Source organism: Furipterus horrens, unplaced genomic scaffold (genome assembly GCF_987537825.1).
Source record: "Furipterus horrens unplaced genomic scaffold, mFurHor1.1.pri manual_scaffold_17, whole genome shotgun sequence".
In the NCBI taxonomy this organism is placed as follows: domain Eukaryota; kingdom Metazoa; phylum Chordata; class Mammalia; order Chiroptera; family Furipteridae; genus Furipterus; species Furipterus horrens.
In genome coordinates this window covers 12,303,078-12,330,955 of record NW_028327187.1, presented here as the reverse complement: position 1 = coordinate 12,330,955, position 27,878 = coordinate 12,303,078, and the positions used below count along the sequence as shown (strand labels likewise).

At 42.8% G+C, this 27,878-nt stretch overlaps 1 protein-coding gene across 2 annotated transcripts in view; it reads left to right on the top strand.

The window, feature by feature from the left end:
* The window catches only part of HDAC8 (histone deacetylase 8), a 244,191-nt gene that overhangs the window by 208,227 nt on the left and 8,086 nt on the right, over window positions 1-27,878 (top strand). Inside the window, exon 10 of one of the 2 annotated variants that reach the window (XM_090264596.1) lies at window positions 12,693-12,798. The exons of the other annotated variant lie outside the window; for it this stretch is intronic. Coding sequence (XP_090120722.1) covers window positions 12,693-12,798 — 106 coding nt within the window. The remainder of the gene's footprint in view (window positions 1-12,692; window positions 12,799-27,878) is intronic. 2 annotated transcript variants of the gene reach the window in all.

The window sequence follows — 27,878 nt, the reverse complement described above, 5'->3', positions numbered from 1 at the left end:
GGGAAAGCAGACAAAAAGGGGCTGCTCAGAAGGGAAAGTGATTTGTTAAAGCCTGAGTGGGACCATTGTCTCAGCCTTCTCTAGTTTTGTTGTTTTTTTTTTCATGATGTCACTAGAGCCACCTGGTTTTCAGCTACTCTGGCTGCCCTTCACTTTTTTTTTTTTTAAAGATTTTACTTATTTATTTTGGGGGAGAGGAGAAGGGGGGAAAGAGAGGGAGAGAAACATCGATGTGAGAGAGGAACATCAATCGGTTACCTCATGTATCCACCCCTACTGGGGACTGAACCCAAAACCCAGGCATGTGCCTGACCAAGGATGGAACCGGCAACCTTTCACTTTGCAGGTCAATGCCCAACCCACCACACTGGTCAGGGCCCTTCACTTTTTATGTATCTCTCATGTTAAGTAATGCCCGCTGCTGACAACAACCAGACTGAAGTGGCCACATGTCAGGGTCATTCATTCACTGAACAAAGATGCCAGGCCTGTACCAAATCTCAAGGATAAAGAGAAGAATAAGTCCCAGTTCCCACCCTTGAGGAGGACACTGCCTTCTGGGGGAGACAGGCACATAAACAATTACACTGCAATGTGATAGATACTAGAATAGAAATGTCGACAGCAAATTGTGGGAACACAGAGAATGAGCTTCCTCCATCTGGGGAGCTGAGGCCAGTGCAGGCAGAGAAGCAACATTTATCAGGGACTCAAGAGAAGCAGAGGAGATGAAGAGGAGCAGGAAGAGATGCTGTAATACAGTGTGGCTATAGTTTGGAGGCCATAGCCCGGACAATGGTGTGAGATAAGACTGGAGAGGTTAGTTGGGCCAGACTGTGAAGGTCTTTGCATGCCCTACTTTAGAGTTTGAACTTGGCCCTACAGTCACTGGGGAGCCAACCACTGTTTTTAAGCAGAGGGAATGACATGATCAGATGTGAATATGTGAAAGAAAGCTCAGGGAGGGAGAGAGACAGGGAAATCAGTTAGAGGCTGACTCAGAGCAGGGCTGTGCAGTATCTTTCCCTCTAGACTCCAGGAGCTCCTTGCCTGCATGTCTATTACAGTGCTTGACACAGAGCACTCGGATGAGTGTTTGCACAGCCCTCTCCCCACCCACTGCTTGAGGGCAGGGGCTGAGTCCCATTCATCTCTTCATGCCCGGAGACCGGCACACGGGAACACTCAGTATCGAGTGAATGTTGGTATCAACAATTGAATCAATAGGTTCTAAGCAAGTACAACTTAGATTCGCCCCAAGTAACCACTCTGCTGCCTATGTCAGAGATAAATCCTACTTGGATGGAGGATCAAGTCCGTCCATGACTTTTCCCTTGCTTCAGCCCAGCCCATCAATGTTTCGCTGTCCATCACAAAGGAAGGATGTGCTATTCAGAGAAGGCAAAAAAGTTGTTTACAGGGCTGTGCTGGTACTACTCGACCCAGTACTCTGTTCTTTCTCATAAATTAATTTTTGATGCTCCATCAATCTCAACACATGGGAAGTTCAAGCAGACGACCGCCTAGCCTGGAGGCTCGCGGTCAGGCAAGGTACGTCACGCGCGGAGGCTGCGCGCAACGAGGAGGCGGTCCAGAAAAGATCGAGGCGGAAGCAGCGTCAGCAGCAGCAACAACAGCCATCTGCCTTCACCTGTAACAAGTGCGGCAGGGATTGTCACTCCCGAATCGGACTGCACAGTCATTCTCGGCGGTGCAGATAGACTCTCAAGAAGCTACGCCATCGTCTCTCGAGACGGACGGCTGCCGACGACGACGACGACGACGACGACGACGACGACGACGACGACGAATTTTTGATGACTTGTTTAACATATCTTTATTGTCCTCATTTTGCTCCTTCTGCCTTTCTTCTCTTCCCTCCCTTCCTATTTAAATTGTACTTATCATTCAAGGCCACTTCAATTGCTTCCCATCTCCTCCACGTGGCCTTATCCACTAGCCAGCCCCCACACTGAGAAGAATTCCCACTTCAGTTTCCATAGCTGGAGAGAAATGACTCACCTCTAGTGTTCATCTTATCATAGTTATTCCTGTACCTGTCTGCGTTCTTTACTAGACTGTAAGCTCCTCAAGGCCAGGGATTGTCTGCTTCATTGTCTTCCCAGCACCAGCCACCTGCATCCTGCCCTAAAAAGTAACCAGTGAGTGTTTTCAAGTAATACCCAAAACAGTCAGGGTGGGGCAAAAGTAGGCTTACAGTTGTTTGTAAGGGAAAATAGAATAATTAATAATTAGCGATACAAAAACAAACTCTGTTTCACCTACTCACAACTGCAAACCTACCTTTGCCCTACCCTGTATCACTTGCTGTCCAGCTGTCCCCTGAGAGAGAATGCCAGTCTTGGGAGTACCCTACGCCTCTGTCTGTCTTGTTGCACACAGTTAGATGTTTTTCTTCATCTGACAAATGGCAAGGGAAAAATTATTGCCCATCAAGCAATAAGAATATCTCACAGACACAGAGATCCCCTAGTTTCTATTTCCTAATCCCATATCATTTCACGTATTTTGAAAGCACGCAATCCACTGACCCACTCAGCCATAAGTTCAAATATTTGCTGAAAAGCTTATAGTGTGATGGGACTCATGTATGGTGCTGAGAGAACAACAACAAAAAAAGAAGATGAACATTCTTTTTGAAAGGACTTATACTGAATTAGCGCTAGTTAGAACACATTAAGCATCAAGTGCCAGTAGTTCAAGTTCTCCACATAGAAATGCCCAGAGGACTATAAAAAATGCAAGTCAGAGGCTGGTGATAAACACTGGGCCCAGAGATGTTGGATCTGTAAATAGAAGTGATTAAAACAACAGCAGAGTGTGAACTATTTCAGAGAGAGAGAAAGAGGGAGAGGGAGGGAGGGAGAGCACTGAGAGTATGGCCTAGAGGCGCCCACATTTAAGAGACAGGTGAAGGAAGAGGATCTTGGGAAGGAGCCTGAGAAGGAACAGGGAGAGGAGTGGTGGTAAAAGGAAGACAGTGCCACATGTGAGGGGACACTTGATGATGTGTGCTGGAGACAGCTCAAATAGAGTGAGTGGTAACTGCAAAGAGGATGTTAGCTTGGGCAATGAGGAGGCCACTCTGTTTCCTAAAGCAGGAATAGCACATAGGACTACATTCCTCCCCAGGCCCCACTCCACCCGCCACAGCATACTCCCATGGATCACACGACAAACTGATCATGGTACGTTCTTGCTAAACCTAGACAGGCCTCAGAATCCTTCTCAACAGAGGGCCCCAAGCAGCTATGACCCATCAATCAGAGTTGCCAACAAGTTGCAATCTCTTTGCCATCCTTGTTCTCGAAAACAGTTCAAGGGAAGTGTGAGTAAGAAAGAAGCCAGACGGCAGTGGGTTAAAGTGTCTGAGAAATGAAAAGGTCAAGGTGGTGAAGAAAAGAGAGGTCTTAAGAAGCTTAGCATTCAGGGAAAGAGAGAGAAGCAATTGCTTGGACTAGTACAGGATCAAGCCAGGGCAGCACTCACTAACCCTCCAGTAGAATCCATTTTCAAGGTCATCTCAGTAATTACTCAGCAGCAAGACAGGAGAAGCAAAATCCCTATACGCTCCCTTCCTCCATCCTCACCCTTTCCCTAAGGAAAAATTTGATGTAAAAAAAAAAAAAAGCTTGTTCCCAAAAATATTCATTTAATTAACAGAGGTATATGGTATAACCAGAGTTGGCCCTGCACATATTTGTGATGGGGGAATTATCTCTAATTGTAGAAATTTGAGGATCAGTAGTGATGTGGAGAAGGTTTGATAGTCTTGGCAAGGGCCCTTCCCCCAAATTCCTGAAACCACTCACTGAAGGAAAACTTTGGCCTGCAGAGAGACCCCTAGTGAACTGGTGGCCACTGTATTCTCATCTCTTCTCCCACCTCCTCTGTACTTCCTTCCTTCCCTCACCAATTTACTGCCCCCTCCCACTTTATTTCCCCTCCTTTCTATCACCTCTGTCCCCTGACCTCTCTTTCCCACCACTTCTAATTTCTCATTCCCTCCTCCTCTCTTCCATTTTTCTTAGTCTCTTTCCTTTAGATCCTTCTCTTCGTGATCTCTCTGCCCTCTTTCTGACTTTAAGGTTTACAGATACAGAGTAAGCTTTTTGGAATTCACCATCATTCAGTTTTAAGGGGCATTTGTAAAGAAATTCAGTTTTGCTACTGTCCTTTGCATGCAAAACTCCTGCTTCTTTGTAGAGTGGATGAAGCACAAGAAATAGTAATAACAACAAGATAATAACACTTACTGGGCAATTACTATGCACCAGGTACTATTCTTACGTGCTTTATATGAATTAACTCACTTATTGTCACAACTCTATAGAAAGGTGTGTTCCATTACTATTCCTATTTTACTAACAAGAATATCAAGGCACAGAACAGTTAAATAACTTGCCTGAGGTCACAGAGCTAGCAAATGGTGGAGCAAATATTTGGGGTTCATCCTCTATGACTCCAGAAATCTCACTCTTTAACCACTAGGCTTATTGCTTCATGGTGTAAGTCCAAAGCCTTGGGTTAAAGTTCATATCTGCTACTTTAGCACTATGATCTTGGACAAGTCACCTCACTTGTCTAGTACCCCACACATGTGAGGGCATTTTTTTTTTTTTTGTACTCTAGCCACTACCACACAGTTAAGCTTGGATTTATTCCTCTGCCATTCCTGTAATTATATCGTCTCTCTCTCTATTTATATTTTCATCTCCTTGAAAGCAGTCATCAGATCTTATTCTTCCCGTAATCAGCTTTCCCCCCAGGGCCTAGGATAATGCTCAGCACCCTAATAGTACACATGCATGCATGCGTGCGTGCACACATGCACACATGCACACACACAATACACACACAAATTGCTGTGGATTGGCTATTATAGGAACGTTACTGAATACACAATACACTAAAGGGCTATATATGTGTGTTCACAAAGCCTCTAAGTGCTTGAGCTATTGGCATAAGACTAGTTAATATTAAGCATATTCTTTGCTTAAGTATAACTGATGCTCAAATAAGCTAACATTTCTTAGGTTTACCTGATTATTTTGCTTGATAAACTTTTCTATACCAATAGTTAAATATCATTAAAACATCTGAATAATAAAACTGTTTCAATGTCCTACCCATTCATTCACCCATTCAGCCAAAAGAGTTCTTGGCACTGGTAAATGAGCCTCACCATGAAGCAGTTTTTAAGTCCCAACTCAGTGTTCAAGATGAGGAGCACAGGTGGGATCCAGATATAGTCTAGCTGGGACACCAGGTTTTTATCCTCATCTCTGCATCCACATGTAATAGCCCATAACCCCCAGGCTTCTCAGTCGTGCCCTGGACACCCCTAATTGTACAAGCAGTTGCCTTTAGTGTGCCACTTCCTTACAGTTCAGTCCAACAACTAATGGCACTATTACTATTGTCTGTTTGTGTTGTAAAGCCATGGCAATAAAATTTACTCCTGATACTACCACAATTTTGTGTCCTTAAAACGTACCATAAATTATATTTATAGTAATCAAATTTCCTATAAACAGAAATGTTTGGTTTTTGGTTTTTTTTCCTGGGGAAAAGAGGCCTTTTTTGTTTCCATCATGGTTGGGCCCAAGTTCTTTGGTGGAGTAATTGGTGATATAGGAAAGGTTGAGAAGCATCACACAAAAGCAGGTTATGGTTCAAAGCACTGGTGCTATGTTATTCTGGTTGTAATGGGTTGTATTTATTGGGTGGTTCAGGACAAGAATTGCTCTTCTTGGTCAGGGCCCACATCCAAGTCACCAGAACAACCTCCCCAACTGAAGACAGAGCAAAGTCTTAGGGGTCTGTAAGAGAGATGGGCACTGACCTTGGGCTTACCCCAATAGAATAAGCCTAATTTTTAGGAAAAGGTAACCCTTGAATAAACAGTAAAGAATTCGGGAGTTACTCAGTGTATGTATTAGAAAAAAGCAGTTAACTAGAAGTGGTGTCATTGCATCCTCTACTAAGAGAGAAGGATGCTAGATTAACCACAGGAGCATATTGCCAGCATGTCAAATGCATTCCTTTAAGCATCTTCCTCATGCTGAATCTCATCCCTAAGGCTCTATGAGATTTCCCTTTACTGTTCTTTCTTCCTCTCTGGTTGCTCTCCGCACCCCCGCCACCGCCCCATTCACTGGATCTTTGTATCTCCCTACTACTTTAGTCCTTGGCCATGACCTCACTTCTACACACTCATCACATCTCCAGCTGCTTGCTAGACATGGTAATTCAGATGCACTGCTGTCAATTCAAGCCCAACTAAACCCAGGCCCATCACCTTCCCATGGCCAGACTAGCTCTTCCTACTAATTCCCCCCAACTCTGTCAGTGGCACTGTGATTCTCCCACTGCCAAACTCAAAGTCTACGAGTCAACTTTGACTTCTCCCTTCTCTCCTTTCCTCCACAGCCAACCAATTACCAAGTCCTGATGAGACTACCTCCACAACGTCTCTGTCCATTCTCTCCATCTCCACAGCAATCACCCTTTTCTAAGCCCTTGTTATCTCCCTCCTTGAATGGCTGCAGTTGCACCCACACTGGGCACCAGCCTTTGTATGCTACTCCCACATTTCCTAAGGCACAGCTCCAGTCCTGATGCTGTCCCAGTGCCTGTCACATCAAGCCCTGTCTCCTCAACCTGGGATTTTAGGTTTCCCATGCTCTCCTTTGCCATCCTTGGCCAACTTACAGTAATTGCTGGTCCCCAGACTTGTCCTTCATTCTCTTGCCTGAACTGACTACCCCCTACCCAGCCCCATGTTTGCTCATTTGCAATCACCCCATCCTTCGACACCTTAGTTCTTCATACTGGGTGTGAATCTCCTCAGAATCCCAAAGGCATTTTACTTCATTCATTCAACAAATATGAATTGAGCACCTATTATTTCCCAGGCCCTATGCTAGGAGCTATAGGTAATATAAATATGAATAAAACAGTATTCTTCCCTTGTGGTGCTCTGGCTAAAGGGCCAGAAAGACAGACATAACTAACTCTAAATCCTTAGCAGGCTGCCTCTGACTCCCATTCAATAGGCTCTCCTCCTTAGCCAGTAAATATACTTAAGACCCTCCCATCTTAAATACCCACCCTACCCAGCCCCATTCTTGTATCGACCTCCTAAAAACAAAGAGTATATACTTACCATCACTCTCACCTTCACCTCCTCTCATCCGACTGTTCAGCCCACTCCAATCAGGCCTTGCCCACACCTTCCACTGACTTTGCTATGGCAAAGGTCTCCTTACCATGGACAAATCAGAAGAATGCCCCCCTCTTATTTAACCTCTCTACAACATCTCAAATTGTCACCACAACTGTTTCTACTCCCTCTGTCCACCTCTGAAGCATTGGCTGTCTCCCATGACTCCTTCCTTGTCTCCTTCTTATTCTGTAGTAAGCCTCCCCTGCCAGCCAAGGGGCAATTCCAGGTCATTGAAAATTCCCAAATCTTTAACACATACCCTGTATCTTCGGCCCAGCTTCTGTCCTAAATTCCAGACCACTCTACCAGGTCCTGAGCCTCAACATGCTCCCACTAAACCCCCATCACACACAAATACCCCACTACAAACCCTTGTCCTCTGCCCGTATTCCTTATCCCATTAATGCACCTCCTGCACAGTCGGAAATCCTAGGCTCTATTTTCTTCCATGCTTCCCACATCCAATTGATTGTTTAGTCCTATTGATGCTATTTTTTTTTAAGTTTTTCAATCTCTCCATTCCTCCCAAAGCTATTGCAGTTCAGGCCCTGTTACCACTCATTATGGCTCTAGGACCAGCCTTCTCACTGATCTCCCTATTTTCATTCCTCACCTCAAATTCCATTCCATTCTCCACACTGTAGCCAGTGAGTCTTCTAAAGTGCACAGCTGACCTATTCATTCCCTCATTTACAAGTTCCCCTAAGCTTCCATTCACTTATCGCACACATGGTTATTTACTACCTACTAGGTGCAAGCACTGTTTGGAGAATTGGCAGTAAAGCAGAGAGAAAAACAATGATCTGCCCTCGTGGACCTTCTAGTCTGAGATAAGGCCAAATGTCTTACTTAGTGTGGAGAGCAGGCAGCACTTACCACAAAACTCATGCCTGCCTCTCCAGCCTTGTGTCCTCATTCTACTTATGCCCTACCTTTGAGCCATTGCAAATTAATTTCAGTGCCTTAAATGTGCCATTCTGTTATACACTCCCTGCCTTTGCCCAGGCTCTCTTGGAAATGCCTGTGTCCCACCCACCACAGGCCCTGTGCATTCCCCCTACCTACATAATCACTTTCTTTGAGGTAGTTTAGAGGCTGCTGTAGGTAGTGGTGATCTTCACAATGACCTGGGTTCAAATGTCAGCTGCACATATGGTAGCTGTATGACCTCAGTCAAGTATCTGACTGTTCAGTGCTTCAGCGCCTCATCTTCAAACAGAAATAATTATAGTACCCCCATAAGAGTTGATTGTGAAAATTAAGTTAGTCAATCCATAAAAAGTGCTGAAGATACTTTAGGTGCTTAATGCGTAATAATTAGCCATTAAGAAGTGTTAACTGTTATTACTTTTATCTTTAGTATTATTATTATTAAATCTATTATCACACTATTCTATAGTAATCCCTCCTACTAAACATATCGTACCACCTTTGTACCTGATAACTAACCCAGTCAGGCACATAGTAGGTACTTAATAAATGTTGATGAAAGGATAAAAGGATTGGCTGATCCAGGTTTGTGGTTTGGTTTCCTCTGACCAAATAGGATCATGAAGGAATAACAGAAACCTGAAGGCTTCTTCTGCGCACCTTTGTGACCAAATGTCTAAATATGTGCTGTTGGAATTGCATGAGCAAGAGCTGGAGAGAAGTGAGAAAAAAAAATGTGTTGAGTTTGGCTGAACTGAGCAAGAACTGAGCAATTTTCATTTCTTTACTCATTGACTTTTGGGTCAAGAAAGCACCGACGACCCTAAAGTAGCCGTTACCTTCAACTCTCATCCCTCCAACCCACCTCGTACTTTCCCCCCTTTCCACTACCATGTTCCCCTCAATCATGTATGAACTGAAACCCAGAAAGCAAAAGAAGTGCTGAGGGAGAAGGGGTGGGATGGAGAAGGGAGCTCCTTCCTTTGCTGAGATCAAAGCCAGCGTTTCCACTGGAAGGCCACTGACCTCTTTCATCCCCTGCTCCACCTGTCTGGGAATGGGATTGCTGCTTGCCCATTTCCTTTCCTCTTTAGGTCTGGAGGGCAGTTTCAGGGTGGGGCCTCAAGCTATTTCTAGTGCTGGCCAAATCCCTCCACCCTAATATCTTTTGCCTTGTGTGATCATATTTCCTTTTCACCTCCCCAGTAAGTAACAAGTGGCACGAGCACAGGGCAGGAAACTGTCAGAAAAGTTAGTTTCTCCACAGGCCCTGGACAGAGCTAATGGTTTAAGCAAGTAGGGAGGACCCTGGGGCTGCTGGACCTGTCTGGCAGGAGGAACAAGAGATTCTTCTACATCCCAGCTCCAAGTGCTTGGTCCAACATCCCGCAAGGGATAGGTGACGAACCAGTTAAGCAAGGGCCTTTTGCCCCAGGAAAAGGAAATTCACAGCACTGAATTCCTACTAAGTATATATTTTCTCAGGGTCAGCACTTATGATCCCTGTGGAAGCAATGACAAAACAGAGATTAAGAAACGCGCTGGAGGCACGCAGCTAAACCCCTGGTACGAAAATCCAGCCCTACCTTGACTCTAAAGCCAGGGCTCTTTCCACCTCATCATGCTGCCTCAAGAGTCTAGAAAAACTGTTAATGCTACAAGTTGGCTCTTTGCATTATTCCACATAATTAACTCAACAGCCAGCTAAACCTTTTGTGCATTACTTTAATTCAACATAATTTTTAAATAAAGGTTTAAAGAGAAACTTTAATGACTTGGGTTCAACTCTACAGGCTATGCAAAGCGCATGTTACAGAAGGTTCTGCCTTTGCAGAGTTTATAGCCCAGTGGAAAAGATGTAACAAGTGCAAAACTAAAAGCATAATATAACACAGAAACAGGGAAATGCCACGAGAGAGCCAGAGAGGGGGACAGGGCACCACCTTTGCCTTAGATAGAGCCTCTGCTTTCCCATTGCCTATCACTTCCCACAGTCCCAAGCAGAGCCTCCCAAGGCCAGGACCAGCCAACTGCATTGTGGAACTGGATCACAGAACTGGAACATTCTTAAATGATCTGTGTCTCCTAGCCCAAGAATGTGCAAATAAGCAGGACCTGGGAATGGCTGGCAAAGGTGGCAAGATATTTAGGAACCCAGGCTTGGCTATTACCTGCAGCCAGCCTGCTTGAGCAAAGAATGGGTTATTTAGTATTTAAAGGCAGATGCTAATGCAACCAAAACAAAAGGTTCAATCCCAGGCAAGGTGAGTTCTGTTACATGCAGGTTCTGGCCCCAGCTGACTGTCTTCTAACCGCATGCTCTTGGTCAAAGAGACTAACGTACGAGAGTACCAGTAACCATGTAGCTGATACTCATAATGAGGACCTATTTTCCCAAACACTCAGCCCCAAACAGACAGCTCCCCACATGTCTTGCTGACAGGATCAGCAGTGTTCCTTTCGTAGATGGAGGCAGCGGTTCCCTCCTCCTGTACCTCGGCAAGGCCCCTGCCTCCGATTCTCATAGCACTGTGATGCTCGCGCTTTGGGTCTCCCAGAGCGGCTGCTTCATTACAGCTGCCTTTCCTCTATTGCTCTCTCTGAACCCATCTTGCCATACCCATGAAATGAGTGTACTACTTGACACTCTCTGGAGGAGAAGCCACCTGTTTGAAGCCTTCTCTTCCAGAGCCAAGCCACGAGGTCCCCAGGCTTAGACTGAGGGGGCCCTCCTTGGTTAAAAATACAAGCCTCTCAAGTTTCTTTGATCATAATGGGGGGTTAGTTTCTGGATGTGTCACCAGGTAATCCCTCCTGTCTGTTTCACATATGGGTTTGATAGAGACCATCTCTACTCAAGGCCTCTTCTATCTCTAGAACTCAGGGCTTCAGGTATCAGAGAGTAATAACTCCAGGAGCAAGGAAGTAGGCCCCTCTCTTCATTCTAGGTCAACCCCCCCCCCAAAATGGGGGCATTATAAGCAATGGCACATTATAGGTCTTGGACGTCTTTCTTTTAATTTAAATGTGTAGTTTTCTATCATGAATGTGCAAGAGGCATCTCTACAACAGATTGCTCCCATGTATTTGACAAAGATGCTGTTAGAATCCCCAGAGATTGTTCCACAACCTCTCCCACAGTGCCAGATGTACATCCAGACTCTTAACAAGGGTAATTTGGTGGCAATGACAATAACCCTGGATTATTTTTTAGAGGCTCTTTGAATGACATCAAATTCATGACACATATCAAGGTGCTTTTTTTTTTTTTTTTATGCCCTTTGTACCATTTTTTCTGTGGAATTTGAATTTCCCTGGCTTACTTACCACCTAACAATATCACTATTGAAAGCACATAACGTTAAGGACCATATGCTCTCTCTCCAGAGAGTGTGCACAAATACTATTTCTGTTAAAAACTAAACAGAAATAGCAGCTTTGCATATTTCCCATTCAAAGACTTACCCCAATTGAATGATTCCCTTTGTCGTTGAGTGTTTTCCCCAAGCGGGCCCCAATAGAGAACCTGAACCAGATATTGTGACTTACCAAAGGTCACAAGGAGTCATCTAGTGAGCTAGAAATAGAATCCAAAAACCTTTATTTTGATTCCCTGAATTTAAAAACAAATAAACTCTACTACAGAGAAAGAAAATTTGAAGTAGGGAAACTAGGCTTGTTTGACATTCCCGGGTCAGGGAATTCAAAACAGCCAGAACTAACATGCAGCTGCCATGGTCTGTGAGGACCAATGACATGGATAAGATGCGGGTCCTCTCTGCCTTCAAGGAGCTGATAATCTAGTGTGGGGAGAGCAGGTCACTGGTGAAAAATCTCCCTCCAAAGCAGAATGTGCTTGTGAACAGCTAGAGGACCCCCGGGGAGGTCTTGGCCATCTTCATAGCCCCCACAGCAGCAGGCACAGTGGCCTGCATGGGATAGGCAGGCAAGCATTGTCTATTTGTTGAACAAGGGCCATAAAAGAGGTACTAACAGAATGCTCTGGGAATCGGCGGAGAATGAAGGACAGCTTTGTGAAGAAGGTGACATTTGAGCTGTGCCTGGAAAGATGGGGCAGTTTTTTTAAGAGGCAGCAGGGATTGGAGGTGGGCCTTCGTAGGCCCCAGGAAAGAGCAATGGCAGTGATCCTAAGGGGACAGGACAAAGTGTGGTATGATTTGGGAGAGCTCAGAGCAGGCCAGTATGGCTTGGGAAGAGCCCTGGGGAGGCAGGAAGAGCTAAGGCTAGAGAGAAAAGTTGAGACCTGAGCAGAGAAAACCTTGAACAACAAGCTGAAGAATTTAGCAGTGGACTGTCACTGGAGGTTTTAAACAAGGGGAATGGCACCACCAGGACAGGGCTTCCTGCTGCACTCTCTTGCTCTGCCCACCTGGGCCTCCCTTGCCTTGTCAATAGTGGTGGGTCTCTTTTGATTGTACTGTTTGTATGTGGTTTGGTTTGCAGGTTTTCTGTGGTTGAGTTTGTTTTTTTGGCCTTTCCCTTTTCCTTACAGTTTTTCACAGCATATGGTCCTGATTATGTGCTGGAAATCACGCCAAGCTGCCGGCCAGACCGCAATGAGCCCCACCGAGTCCAGCAAATCCTCAGCTACATCAAAGGTGAGCACTACCCCTTGAGTCCTGCCCTCATCATTCCACCCGGCTTGAGGTGGCCCATCAGTGGGGCTTCCCCAAATACCATTTGTCTTTTGGTGGCTAATTATTTCACTGATTTGGAAGGGAAACCTCTTCTTGGCCTGTTAAGACTGTAGTTGGGATTCTACACTGGCCACTCTGGTTGGTATTGTAATTTGGCCAGCTAATGTCACCTTCAGGGGCACAAAAGGTTCAGCTTTAGGCATTTCCAGTGGAAAACAAATTCTAACGTGGGCCCTGGAAGCCTTTTTTTCTTTCAAAAGAGCAACACTAAAACCCTCTTGAAATGAGGTAAGTTCAAGTCAATTCAGACTTGCGGGGCAGGGTTGGGAGTTGCTCACATTCCATTCCAGTGTGGTTCATTGGCCCATTAGAGCCTTGAGAGACTGTGGGCCTACAATGCATAGTCAGGGGATTCGGATGCCCTGGGCTTAGGTTCCCCAGTCTTATCCAGAGCACTAGACATGGAGCTGTGGTCCTTTCCTTCCCATCCCTAAGGATGGCCTACAATTATTCTGGCCTCTGGACAGAGGGAAAATGGCCGTCATCAGGTTATTGCCCTCTTGATCACACTGTCCACTAGCTGTTTGGGGAAATTGCCCTCAGCTTTCCAGTAGAGTCCCCCTGCCAACCCCAGCTGCTGCTTCACGACTCAACTCACTTTATCATTTTTAAAGTAGTTTCAGTATCCATTTTCCTGTTTAATTAAATTTGTATATATGTGTGAATATTTTTTGGATCCTGATTATTTGCAGAATTGAGAAGCCAAGGATATCACATTGCTCATCCCAACAGAGTGAGATCCTCATGTTTATTCATATAACAACTAAGGAGATAGAACCAGTTCTCCTTCCTTTGAGTCCTTCATTGGAATACGATCCAGCATGAAAGAGTTCTGTGCCAGAGTTAGTCTGAGGGGACACATTGTGTCCTGGGGGTCTTTGCCCAGGGCTATAGTAAAGACCTATCCTTTGATACAGCCCAGTGTGTGACAACAGCCAAGTCTATAGGCAGGGACTCCGTGTCTCAGGCTTCTTTGGTTAAAAAAAAAAAAAAATCTAAGCTCATAAGCCATAGAGTCATAAGGTTATGCTTACAGCAATGTTTATTGCCTCTCTAAGCTGTTCCATAGCCCCTACCCTTTCCCTGACCCTATAGTTTCAAGCCACTTCCTTCTGGTTTCTCAATGGCTACTGACCTGCAGGTCCTCACTTCCTAACCAAATCTTCTTCTCCTGTCCAGCCTCTCAGGCCTTTAAAATCTTTCTATACCTGACCTTTCTCTAGTCCTTCTCACTGTGCTGCAGCCTAATTAACACTAGTACTCTCACCCTAGTTTCCTCCTGCCCCTCTCAGACCCAGGACACATTTCCTATTTCCTTTGGGACTGTACCTGGACCAACTTCTCTTACCCCTCTTCCTTCAACCTTACCATTTTCCTCTCATCCAGGCTCTAAATCCTGGTAGAGCACATACAAAGCAATAGAAACAAGAACTAAACAAGCCTCTGCAGCTCCTTGCTCACATCTACGTATGTGCAGATTATCTGTAGGCCCGCCCGCATGCTCTCCTGCACACGTACCCAGACACACACCTCCAGAGAGTGGTGACATCTTGTTATTGAGGAAATGGAAATGACAAGCGAGAGAAGATATAAGGAAGGTAATTCAAAGGGAAGAGAACTAGGAAAGGTAAGAAAGCCAAAGGAGGAATACATTTTTAAAATACTTGAGATAAAAGACTAGTTTGAGGGTTGGTGAAAAAATAATAGAAAATCTTAGAAGACATGGAAGTTACACAGAAGTCAAGATGTTTAAAAGGTTCTCACAGGTTAAAACAACATTCTGATTGTGACACAATGAAATGAAAGTGGTAAAAAATGTATGAACCAGGAAATGGGTCCTTAAAAGCAACTGGACACGTACAAGATGGAAAGACATGGTTTAACAACATCTTCTATGAAATACAGTTAGGGATTTTAGTCAACACAGAGCTCAGTATGAGTCACCAGGACAAGGTGGCTCACAAATATTCATACCAGAGATACCGATACATTATCAACCTCACTTAAAAAGGGCCCTAGACAAATAGGAACTTGTTCCAAGAGGTCAGTTGGGATGAAAAGAAGACTGGAGTCCAGGTCGCAAAAGGCCCAGTTGAAGAAGCTGGAGCTTTTTGAGAAAAGAAGACTTAGGGGCATGTGGTCTCTACTTCATACCTTTGAGAGGCTGTCATAGAGCAGAGGGCACAGACAGAGACGATGTGGTCACACGGCACAGAGCTAGGACCCATGGGTAGATATTATAGAAAGGCAGATTTTCATCTAGTAGAAGGAAGAATTTTCTGATAACTAGAGCTGTCCAAAGTGTAACTATCTGCCCGGAAAGGAATGAGGTCTCTGTCACAGGAGACTTACAAGTAGAGACTGGAGAATCATTTGGCTATGGAATAGTAGAAGGGCTCCTGCGTTGGGGGAGGGGGGTGATTGTACTAGATTATTGTTAAAGTTTCTTCCAGCCCTAAGATTCTAGGATGCTGTTCATTAAAATGAGGAAAATTTTTTTTTAATAATTAAAGAATATGATGAGAGCACATGAGTTGGTAGATGAGTCACAGTTGTTGTTTATAGGGAAGAATTGATGAAGAGAAGAAAAGAAACTAAGTAGCTGAGCGTGGACAGGGAGGAGCCAGAGAGGGCAGACAGCAAGTAGAGTAGGTATAACATACTAGGCACCTTCAGATTTTCCATTTAGCCATCCCTTTCATATTGACAAGGTCTTGTGTTCTAGCCATGCAAATGAGCAAGAGCACACAAGTCCAGAACCAAAAGGAAATTCAGCTCAACCTAGAAGAAATTAGGGTAGAAAGAAGTCCAAATGTTGCTAAAAATGGCCAGGCTAACCTGCTGTTCTGAGACCGTGCCCCTCCAGCCTTGTGACGCATGCTGCCATCAGATAGTGTGTTGCCATGACAATGGTCAGTGTGGAAAGGCTGCTGAATTTTCTACATTCTGAAAGATTTTCCTGAACCTGCCTACAAGACTGTCGTTTACTCTTGCATATAAAAACCTCAGCCAGGCTGGCCATTTCTCCCTGCGCCTCCCTTCCCCTCCCCCTATTAAAACACAGATTGATTTGGGGAGGCAGGATGGTGATGAGAATGTGGATAGATTAAGCTCCACTTTATGGGAGGGAATTTAACCAGCGCGTACAGTTGAATTTGTTCAGCTTTTGAGCTTGGATTTTTTTCTCTTTCTCACCACATCCCTTAGAACCACAAAAGATGGATTTTTGAACCTATTGGAGATCAAACCTGAGAAGGTTCATCTTACAGAGGGGCATTCCACATGCCACAAGATGACTGGAGGCACAGGCAAATTTAGACTTCACCTTATCCCATCCTCTCTTCCCATTAGTCTATCCAAGAGGGGGGGGGGGAAGACAAAAATAAAACCATAAAGAGTAAATTCAAGCTTTTAGCTCTATACAGAGAAAAGCTATGTCATGTCAATGAATCCTGAAGATATATGTCATTGTTCACAGGAAGTGTGGGTTACAGTGGATCACTTGGCCTAGGTCATGACCACTACTGTAAAATCATCTTTGCACCATCTTCATGTGCTCAAACTTGTTTGCCTTTCCTCTGGTTGACATACTCCGGAGGGGTTGGCTCACAGTGAGCATTCCAGAGTCAGAATTGTACTGATATGATCAATCTCCACAGAAAGATGGCTAACTCCCCACGTCCAGGTAGTTCTGCATGGGGAAACAGAGGTAGAAGTTCTCTAGTCCCTGTTACTGAAGACTTTTGAATCAAGTGAAGGTCCCTAAGGCGGCAAAAATTTCAAGTTGCAGCCCAAGCCCAACCCTCTGGGGGTAGGGGCAGGGAAGGGAGGGTGAGTTTGTGTGCTTGTATGTGTTGGAATTGTAAGGTTTATACACTTGCTCTGAGTTCCCAAACTGTACCCCGAGTGTGCCTGTGACAGAAAAGGAAATAAATAGGGCCAGAAGCTAAGGAGGAGCATGGTGGGGAGTGGGGACTAGAGGCCTTGTGCACATCTGCCCTCTCTGACCCTTAATGAAGGAAGCTTAGTATAACAGTCTCTCCGGTACAGGGTTGGGGAGATGGGCCAGCTAACTAATGCGAGTGTGGGGAGAGACAACACAGGTGAAAGACTAAGGATAATAGCTACTATTTATCTTACAGATGAGGAAACTGAGGCTCAAAGAGGATAAGTGAGCTGGCCAAGGTCATTTTCATTCATTCATTCAGCAAGTACTTACTAAGCACCTACTACATGCCATACACTGCTAATAGGTGATGGAGTGAACATTTGAACCCAGGTCTGTCTGAATTGGGGCTTTGGGGTCAGGCTGTTTGGCCTTTCCAGTGGCCCTCCTCCCTTCGCAGTTTTGCCCTGTCAGCTCTGCTCATTATCCTCCATCTGCTTTTTCTAATTGCCCTAATAAACCCTTCCCACCCTGCACTGAACACCCAGCTCTGTCCATGTGGCTGACCCAAAGCACCTGAAATCTGATATCTCCGTGGAAATGGGAAGAAGGTAGCCATGGGTAACACTTGAAATCCTGGCCCCTGACCTAGGCCTTTGAGCCCTCCCTAACTCCCCACTGCTGCCATGCTCCCATCATCCCACCATATTGTAATTGAACCTTCCAGCTCCATTTTTAGTTGAGTAGAGAAATAAAAGAGAAAGACAGAAGGTGGAAGAAGTTAGCCACCCAATTCCTACTGCCTTTAGTGTGCTGTGGTCACCAGCCCATCTGCTGTTTACAGTTCCTCAACCTCAAGCTGAGACCCTTTGCACATCTGCCTGTAATATCCTCCAGAGAACCATTGTGCTGAGTGTGAGCAGCACGTCCTCTGGCAGCCTGCAGTCTGGGATTGACATTCTTCTAGCGACTTCCAATTGGGGCATCCAGTCTAGGGATGTGCAAGGTCCCCTGGAGCCCCAAGCTTGAATTAGAGGTAGTACTCCTGCCTCGTGGGAATCAAAACCATAGAAACTTGGGTCAGGTCAAGGAACGTATATGAATGACTCATGGACCTGGACAACGGGGAGGGATATGATTGTGGGAGAAGGGGTGGGCTGGGAGGGGGGAACAATGGGGGAAAAATGGGACAACTGTAATTGAATAACAAAAAATAAAATTTAAAAAAAAAAAGAAAGAAACTTGGTTCATGAGAAGGCAGGAGGATAAGTTGAAAAGGAGGTTTGGTTCCAAGACAGACTGACCATTTGCTTCAGGGCTTTGGAAGAACTTTGGAGCAGTGTAGGGGAGGATACCTTCAGCTAATGTGCATGACTTCAGGTGAGGATCTCTGTGATGTCCATCTCTCATCTCTCCTTGCTGTCCCCTGTCCTTTATTCCTCTCCAGCCTGGTATGAATCCTTTCCAACCTACCACCAACCTGTGCTTCCCCATTGGCCAAGTTCCTCTCTCTTGCTTTACTAGAGAATAATAATTGGATAGGTTTGTCATTGTTGTCATTGTTGTTGTTGTTAATCAGAAAGATACGTTATAAAAATATCATGCTAAAAATTTTATAAATTCTGAAATAAAAATGGGAGTCTGCCACCTAACATTACAATAACTTACTAGCTTTTAACAAACCATGAAAATCGTTGGCAGGTATTTATGAATTGAAATATCTACCTAAATCCAGGTGGTGGGAACTACCATATTAAAAGCCTATGGTGCTAGATCCTTTACATACAACATCTCATTTAATCCTCACAATTACCTTATGAGGTAGGAAACTTGTGCCTGAAGGTGTAGTGTAAAATGCCCATAGTCACATAACAAGTAAGTGGTGACCTCAGGATTTGAATCCAGGCCTGATGCCCTTCCTCTCCTTGGCAGTATTGCTCAGTCACGTCTACTCATCATCCCGTCTGCTTTTTCCAACTGCCCCTTAGCAAACCCTTCTCACTCTGTGATATCTCCCAAAGTGGGTTTATAAAACAGGTTAATTCTAAGAAGTATCATTGTGTCTCCACTTTAAAGTCTAGCTAAATCGATCAATGAATATTCTTTGGCATATCTCAAGTGCTTGGTGCCATGGAAAATATAAGAGAAGTTTAAGACGTGGTCTCTGCTTCTGATAAACAGCTGAGAGGTGTAGGTGAGGATTTAATGGTTGGCACTATGTAGAAGAAGTGAGGGAGTATGACTTTAGAGAGACTGTTTTCAGAAGCCTGGGAGGATTTGGATAGATAGGACTGAGGAAGTGCTCATAAGCAAGAGAAACTCAGATGGAGGTGGTCAGGGGCAGATTGCAAGTTTCCTTGAATTTCAGGCTGAATAGTCCATATCAGAAACAGGAAAGAGGGACCCATTCCAGGTTCTGAAATTAGGATATGACTTGATGAAGTGATATTTGGACACATCAAAATTAAAATGCCAAAGGTTCAAGATAAAGAGAATATCTTAAAAGCAGCAAGAGAAAAGAAGAGAATTACCTACAAAGGGGTTCCTATAAGACTATCAGTGGATTTCTCAAAAAAAAACTCTGCAGGCAAGAAGGGACTAGCAAGAAGTATTCAAAGTGATGAAAAGCAAGGACCTACAACCAAGATTACTCTATCCAGCAAAGCTATCATTTAGAATGGAAGGGCAGATAATAGTGCTTCCCAGACAAGGTAAAGCTAAAGGAGTTCCTCATCACCAAGCCCTTATTATATGAAGTGTTAAAGAAATTTATTTAAGAAAAAAAGGATCAAAACTATGAACATTAAAATGACAACCAAGTCACAACTATCAACAACAGATCCTTAAAAAATAAAAATAAAAACAAAAACAAACTAAGCAAACAACCAGAATAGGAACAGAATCATAGGTATGGGGATCATTTGGAGGGTTATCAGCTGGGGGAAGGGGGGAAGAAATGGGGAAATGGGGTGCAGGGATTAAGAAGCATAATTGGTAGATACAAAATAGACAGGGGGATGTTAAGAATAATATAGGAAAGGGTGAAGCCAAAGAATTTATATGCACGACCCATGAACGTGAACTAAGGGGAGGTGGGATTGCTGGAGGGAAGCAGGGTACTGGGTGGAGAGGAGCTAAGGGAAAAAAATTGGGACAGCATAATCAATAAAATATATTTTAAAAATAAAATTAAAAAATGTTTAAAGATAGCTGGTTGACACAAGAATATGTTCATAACATTGTTGAGTGAAAAAATACAGGATACAAAATGATTTAATACCATATATTCTCAATTTTGTAAATATACAAAATCTTTGCTTGTGTGTGAGCAAGTGTGTGGATAAGCACAGAAAAACACTAGAAGAAAATACACCCAAAATGCTAACAGTAATTATCTTTGATGGTAGAATTGGAGTTATGGGTAATTTTTACTTGCTCTTTATTCTTTTTTCTCTATTTTTCATAATTGCTACCATGATTGTGTATTCTTTTTATAACCAGATAAAAGCAATACATATTTAAGAAAAAGATAATAGTCTTTTATAAGACCTTACGTCTCAATATTTTGTTTATAAAATCTGGTCATTACACTTACACACAGTTGGAAAAATAAGGGACTGGAGAGTGAATATTTTACATATCTCAGGTGCTGTTGCCTTTGTTAGGTACTTTTAGTAATTCTAGGGTGCTTCCATTTGCCTTGCAAAGCAGATCTTCCTTTGACTCAAAATGTAAAACCTCTTCTGTCTGATAGAAGGGCAGAAAATCCAGATACCTCCCTAGGTCTTCTTCCCTTTCCAAAATTCTGTCACTCCAAGTTAACTGTCTCAGTCTCAGTCTTTCTGAGTTTCCTCTTTTGCCCCATTGATCTATGTGTCTATTCATCCCCACAGTCTTGATTACTGTAGGTATATAATAAATCTTAAAATCAGGTATAGCGGTTCCCCTTCTTTTTCAAAATTGTTTTTTCATGAAAGCTTTAGAATAATCTTTTTTATGTCTACAAAAAGTCTTGATGTGATTTTGTTAGGAGTTCTGTTAAACCTGTATATCAACTTGGGGAGAATTAATAACTTTATTACGTTGAGTCTTCCAATTCATGAACATGGTATGTCTCTCCATTTATTTTCTTTTATTTCTTTCATAAGCATTTTGTTGTTTTCAGCCTACAGATCCTAAGCAAGCATTATACCTAAGTTTTTCTTTTTTGGAGTCACTGTATTTTTCATTTTGGTTTCCATGTGTTCATTGCTAGTATATAGAAATACAGATTTTGTATATTGTGCTTATATCCTGTGCCCTTGCTGAACTCATTGATTTGTTCTGGGTTATCTTGTAGATCCCTTAGGATTTTCTACATAGATCACCATTCGTCTGCAAATAGAGGCAGTTTTATTTCTTCCTTTCTCATCTGCATGCTTTTTGTTTCTTTCTCTTGACTTGTTGTGCTAACTTAGACTTCCAGTATTACATTAAATAAAAAATAAATATCCTTGCCTTATTCCAGAACTTAGAGGGTAAACATTCAGCCTTTCATCATTAACCATAATAATAGCTGTAGGTTTCTGTAGATTTTCCTTATCAAGTTGAGACAGTACCCCTGTATATTCATAGTTCTCTGAGTGTTTTTGTCATGAATATGTGTTGATTTTGTCAAATGCTGTTTCTGCATCAATTGATAGTAATACTGATAATTGTGTAATTTTTCTTCTTCAGCCTTTTAACATGATGAATTACAGGGATTGATTTTTCAATATTGAACCAGTTTTGTACTGGAATAAACCCTGCTTGGTCATGGTGTATACTTTTTTACATAGATTGCTGAATTCTATTTGCTAATATTTGGTTGAGGTTTTTTTCTGTGTGTGTGTGTGTGTGTGTGTGTGTATTGTCATCTGCTTTCAGTAATAGGACAATACTAGCCTTATAAAATGAGTTCAGAAGTGTTCCCTCCTCTTCTATTTTCTGCAAGAGACAGTACAGAATTGGTGTTAATGCTCCTTTTTAGTAGAATTCTCCAGTGAGACTATCTGGACCTGGAGGTTTCTTTTTCATGAGGTTTTTTTCATCTCTACTTTGATACCATTGTAGTCAGAAAACATGTTCTGTATAATTTAAATTATTTTCAGTTTGTTGAGGTTTGGTTTATGGCTCTGTATGTGGTCTATCTTGGCATATGTTCTGTGAATGCTTAAAAATAATGGTATTCTGTTGTTGCTTGGTGGAGTGTTCTGTCAATGTTGGTTAGATCTTGTTGACAGATAGCATTGTTGAGTTCTATATCCTTGCTCATTTTCTGTCTACTTGTTCCTTTATCAATTGCTGAGAGAGAGAGGTTGAAGTTTCCAACTCTAATTGCAGCCCTATCTATTTCTCCTTATAACTCAGTCAGGTTTTGCTTCATGTATTCTAAAGCTCTGTTGTTTGGTGCTTACAAGTGTAGGATTGCTGTATCTTCTTGGTAGATTGACTCTTTTATCATTATATAATGTCCACCCCTTTCCATGATAATTTACTTTGCTCTGAAGTGTACTTTAATCTGATGTCAGTATAGCCACTCCTGCTTTCTTTTGATTAGTGTTTGCATGGTGTATATTATTCTATCCTTTTACTTTCAACCTACTTATATTATATTGGAACTGAGTTTTTTGTAGACAGCATATAATCAGAACATGTGTTTAGCCACTCTGCCAACTCTGTCTTTTAATTGGTATATTTAGATCATATACATTCAATGTAATTTTGATTATATTTAATGAGAATTAAGTTTGACATTTTTTTTCTCTTTGTTCCCTCTGTTCTTTGTTTCTGTGTTTTCTTCTTCCTCCTTTACTGTTGATGAGTTATACCTTTGTTCAAATTCCATTTTGATTCATCTATAGTGGTTTTGATCGCTTTTGTATAGGCTTTTTAGTAATTGTTCTGGGTATATATTATACATGCATATCTTATCACAGTCTATTGGTGTCAACGTTTTACCAGTTCGAGTGAAGTGTAAAAGCTTTACCTTCTTTTAAGTCCCTCTACTCTCCCCCATTTATAATGTAATTGTAGTGCTGGAAAAAGCATAAGTGCCCATCAGTAGATGAGTGGATCAAAAAACTGTGGTACATTTACACAATGGAATACTATGCAGCAGAAAAAAAGAAGGAACTCCTGTCACTTGTAATAACATGGATGGAGCTAGAGAGAATTATACTTAGTGAAATAAGCCAGGCAATGAAAGACAAGTACCATATGATCTCACCTAATACAGGAAACTAATGAACAACACAAACAAACGAACAAAATAGAACCAGAGGCATGTAAATAAGGAACAGACCGACAGTGACGGGGGTGGGGGGTGGGGGAGGGAGAAAAGGTGGGAAAGAAGAGGAAGGATCTAGTCAAGGAACTAGTATAAATGACCCATGGACGTGGACAACAGGGTGGGGATTAACTGTGGCAGGGGGTTGGCAGGGTAGGGGAGAGCAATGGAGGAAAAATGGGATAACTATAATAGAAAAACAAGTTTAAAAAGAAAACAATATTTCCAATATATATATTAAGAAATATATCAGTTTGATTTTTGCTTCAATCATCAAAAATGAATTAGAAAACTCAAGAGAAGAAAAATGTATATTTACCCACAGTTTTATTCTTTCTATTGTTCTTTCTTCCTTCCTGATGTTCCAAGATTCCTTGTTTTATCATTTACTTTCCATTTCAAAAACTTCTTTTAGCTATTCTTTTAGGGCAGGTCTAGCAGCAACAAATTCTCTTTGTTTCCCTTCCTCTGAGAATATTTTTATTTCTCCTTCATTCCTGAAGGATATTTTCACTGGATATAGAATTGTGGGCTAACAGTTCTTTTCTTTTAGCACCTGAAAAATGTTGTACCACATCCTCTGGCCTCCGTGATTTTTGATGAGAAAACCACTGTCATTTGAATTCTTTCCTTTATAGGTAGGCCTTTGTTTCTGGTTTGCTACTTACTGGATTTTCTCTTTTTCTTTAGTTTTGAGGAATTTGATTGTGATGGGCCTTCGTGTGATTTTCTTTGGGTTTATCCAGTTTGAAGTTCAGTAGGTAGGTGTGTTTGGGAAATACTTAGCCATTATTTCTTCAAATACTTTTTCAGTCCACCCTCTTTCTCTTTTTCTTCTGGGGCTTTGGTGACATGACTATTAGATCTTTTATCATAGTCCCACAATGGTCCCTGAGGTTCTGCTCATTTTTTCAGACTTTTTGTCTTTCGTTCAAACTGGATAGTTTCTATTATTTTATATTCCAACTACGGATTCTTTTTCTGCCCTGTCCATGCTGCTATTGAGCCCATCTGTTCAGTTTTTTACTTCACTCATTGTATTTTTCAGTTCTAAAATTTCCATTGTGTTTTTCTTTATTTCTTCTATTTCTTTGATGAGACTTCTTAATTTTCCGTTTGTTTCAGGTATGTTCACTCTTACTCACTGAAGTATATTTATGACGGCTACTTTAAACTTCTTGTCAGATATTTCCAGCACCTGTGTCATCTCTATGTTGGCATCTGTTGATTGTGTTTTTCTTGTTCAAGTTGAGGGTTTCCTGTTCTTGGTACGAGTAATTTTCTATTGTACCCTAAACATTTTAGATACTTTTATGAAACCCTGCATCTTATTTAAATCTTCAGTTTTATCAGGCTTCCTTTGACACCACACAGGCAGGGAAATAGGACATCACCCCATTACTTCTAGGTGGGGATAAACATCTTAAATTCCCCCCTCAGCTGCCATTGACAGCCTGACGGGGTGGGTACCTCATTAATGTTGGGAAAGAGTAAAAATTCAGGATCCCCACTAGACCTTCACTGATACCATCCTGCCCAGGAATGGGAGTGACACCTTGTTACTGCTCCCCATGTGGCCCCTACTGGCACAGTGTTGGGTGGTCATCCTTGCCATGACACAAGGATGAAAGTCCTGGCTTTCCACCCTGCCTTCTCTGACACCACCCTGGTGGGGTGAAAGGGGAGCCTGGTTACTGCTAGGCCAATTTAAATTTCATTATTTCATGCTTTCAACAAATATGTATTTAGTGTTACTGTGTGCCAGGTCCTATTCTAGCCACTGGTGATAGAAATGTAAATAAAACAGGTAAAGGCCTTGCCCATCATGGAACTTAACATTCTAGTTGGGGGGAGAAAGACAATGAGCAAATAAGTAAATATTTAATATTGGCTGCTGATAAATTTAGAATGGGTGCTATTTTAGATTGGGTGGTCAGTAAAGGCCTCCTTGAGGAGGCGACATTTAAGAATAGAGCTTAATGAATTAAGGAAAGAGCTTTGCAAAAATTAGGGTGAAGAACATTCTAGATGAAGGGAAAAGGCAGTATCAAAGACCCCAAGGCAGGAATAAATTTGGTGTGTTTAATATATATATTTTAATGTGAATTAGAAATATAAATATCTCATCAAACTCTGATTTCAGAGTTATTGTAAGATGAGGTTAAGTTAAAAAGAACAGTTGGCAGGAGAGATATAAGTAGTCTATGAATATGGTGAAATTTTTGACAGTATTGGAGTTTGGGAAGCAAGTCTGTCTCTGAGGTAAATAATGTTATTACCCCCATTTAACAGATAAGAGAACTGAGGCTTAAGGAGGTTGATTAGCTTATGCAAAGTCACACAGCTAGTAAGTGAGGGAACTGGGATTCCACACAAGAAACTGAAGATCATACTTCAAGTTTAGGAGAGGAAATATGGAATTTTTCTTCTGCCTGATGGAGCTGCTGCTTGTTGCATACAACAAACCAAGAACTTTTGAAGAACAGTTGGAGGCCTCTAATGTGTTTAATTAAGCACTTTTTTCTGTTTGCCCAAAATGCATGCTTAAAGCAATTATATCACTTATTCCCCTCCAGCCTTTAGCTGTAAAATTACCAAGGGGCAAAAGGGAGGTTGGGCCTTATTAGAGAAAATAAGGTAAACCACTCTGGGTTCTGGAATGCCTAACTGTTGACAATTTTCTCAGTCTACCCAAAGGCCCTTTAACCAATTGAGACTCAGGTGTCGTCTGTAGCACAGCAGCCAAATCCAGTGGTGCTGAGGGGCATTTTATGCCAGAGTAGGCAGTCCCAGCCTTTCTGGTCTTGCTACCAAGGGGCAGCTTTTGCAGGATTTTCGCCACGAAGTTCCAGAGGAAGCTCTGCAGACATCCCATCCCGTGCACTCCTCTGCTGTCCAGAGTCAGGCCACTAAAGAGCTCTCAAGTATTTTGAGAAAGGGAAGCACCTTTATAGGCTCCTGGTTTCCAACATGCTTCTTCCTCTTTGCAGCTTCAGCATATTTTGGAGGGAGATTTCATAAAGATTTCTAAATTGAGTTAGAATTTCAAGTCTATTGTGACATGCAAATTAGTCCTGCTTGCCCGTTGGCAGCAATGCAGCTGAAGTGCCTAGAGACAGGCCATAAAATGAAAACATCAAAGTGATTAAATGTGCCCGAAGAGCATAATTGAGTGCATGAATAAGAGAAAATAAAACAAATTGATTTTCTCCTGTGCCAGAAAAACAGAATAATTGAGAACAAAATAATAGACTTTGAAGTAATCAAAGTGAGGAATGCACCGTAGTGACATAGAAACAGCCAGTTGTGGGAGAGATTTATTGTGTTTCTGTTATCATTTTTACAACTTTAATTTCATTAGCTAATAAATACAAATCAATTGAAAAATCAGTCAACCAGAGAGGAGGCAGTCCCAAGCCGAGATTTTTATTCACATCTCTAAAACAGGCTGAGGCAGTTATCCTTAATCTATTTTCATAGGTACACATATCCCCTGGGTGCTGGAAAACAAGTTCTTGGAGGCCCCTGTCCTTTGGAGGGATGATGTTCTGTTCTGCCAGCCACTTTCCACATACAGGTTGACAGATTCAACTTTCAAAAGGGTCGCGTATGTACTCCTCCAAGATTTCCAACAGACAGAATTGCCTGAGTGCAGCATTTTGGTTTACAAAGATGTTTTCATGCTACTGACCAGTACCTATGGTCTCGTGCTGGTGGTGGTGGCAGCTGCAGCAACAAGCGCAGGAGTACCTGCCACTCGCAAATACAGCTGAGCATTTTTGGCTCACTGCTACCATCATGGTCCCCCACTGCCTCCTGCACACATGCATGCACACACACATACACACGACACTGAAGTCTAATCTAAACCAAGAGGGCCAAGCAAAAGTATGCTACCCTTTTGGTTTCTGGCCTGGAAGCCATGATGCTGCGCTGGTTTGGAGGAGGAGCTAGGCCAGAAGACCTCATGCTGACTTGGAGCACTGGGAACTCCAAGCTATGCTGGGACCAGGTGCTGGAAGATCACAGAGCAAACATGAGACCACTGCAGAACTATTTTTATGGCTCCTCCAAGGAAAGAATCCCTCCACCCCACTCCTCAGCTGTTCACGGCTGGGCTCAATAGCCCTTCACTTCAGGGTCTGCAATGATGTCTGATATGACTCGAATGGCGGTTTTTCCTTTCACGGGCCCTTGAGCTGCTCTGGCAGCTGTTGGCACTTCCAGATGTTCATGACACACCCTAGCTTCGGGGCTTCACAGTTAGCAGCCATGCCTTTGGCTTCAGTAAAGGTCTTTGGGACCATTGGGACTGTAAACCAGAGTGTGCAGAAGGAGTTGGCAGTGCTAAGATTGGCAGTCCTTGTTGGCTCAATCAGGATGGCATGGTTAATAGATTGTGCCTGCCAGGCAATTGTCCTGAGAATTTATCTTCCATGAAGCACCTAGAAGCTAAAGGGAGTCTCTGTGACCTTCTGGTGGCATCCAAGGCCCAATCATGGTGTGCCTCGAGGTGAACAGGGAATGTTAGCATTTAGCTCCTTTGTGCAAGAGAGCAAGAGTTTGTCTCCAGTTCAGGCCTAAAATCCCAGCTTCCGTTTCCCACTGGTGTTTGGGTGGAGCAAAATGGAGCAAATGGCTTTCACAACTCTAAAGCATTATACAGATGTAAGGCTGTATTATTCTTCCTGCCGCTGCTATTCCCATTATCCTGGGTTTCCCAGCCCAGTATTTTTGTCTGAAAAAAGAAATGTGGAGAAAGCACATGGACCAAACAAATGTGGAGCT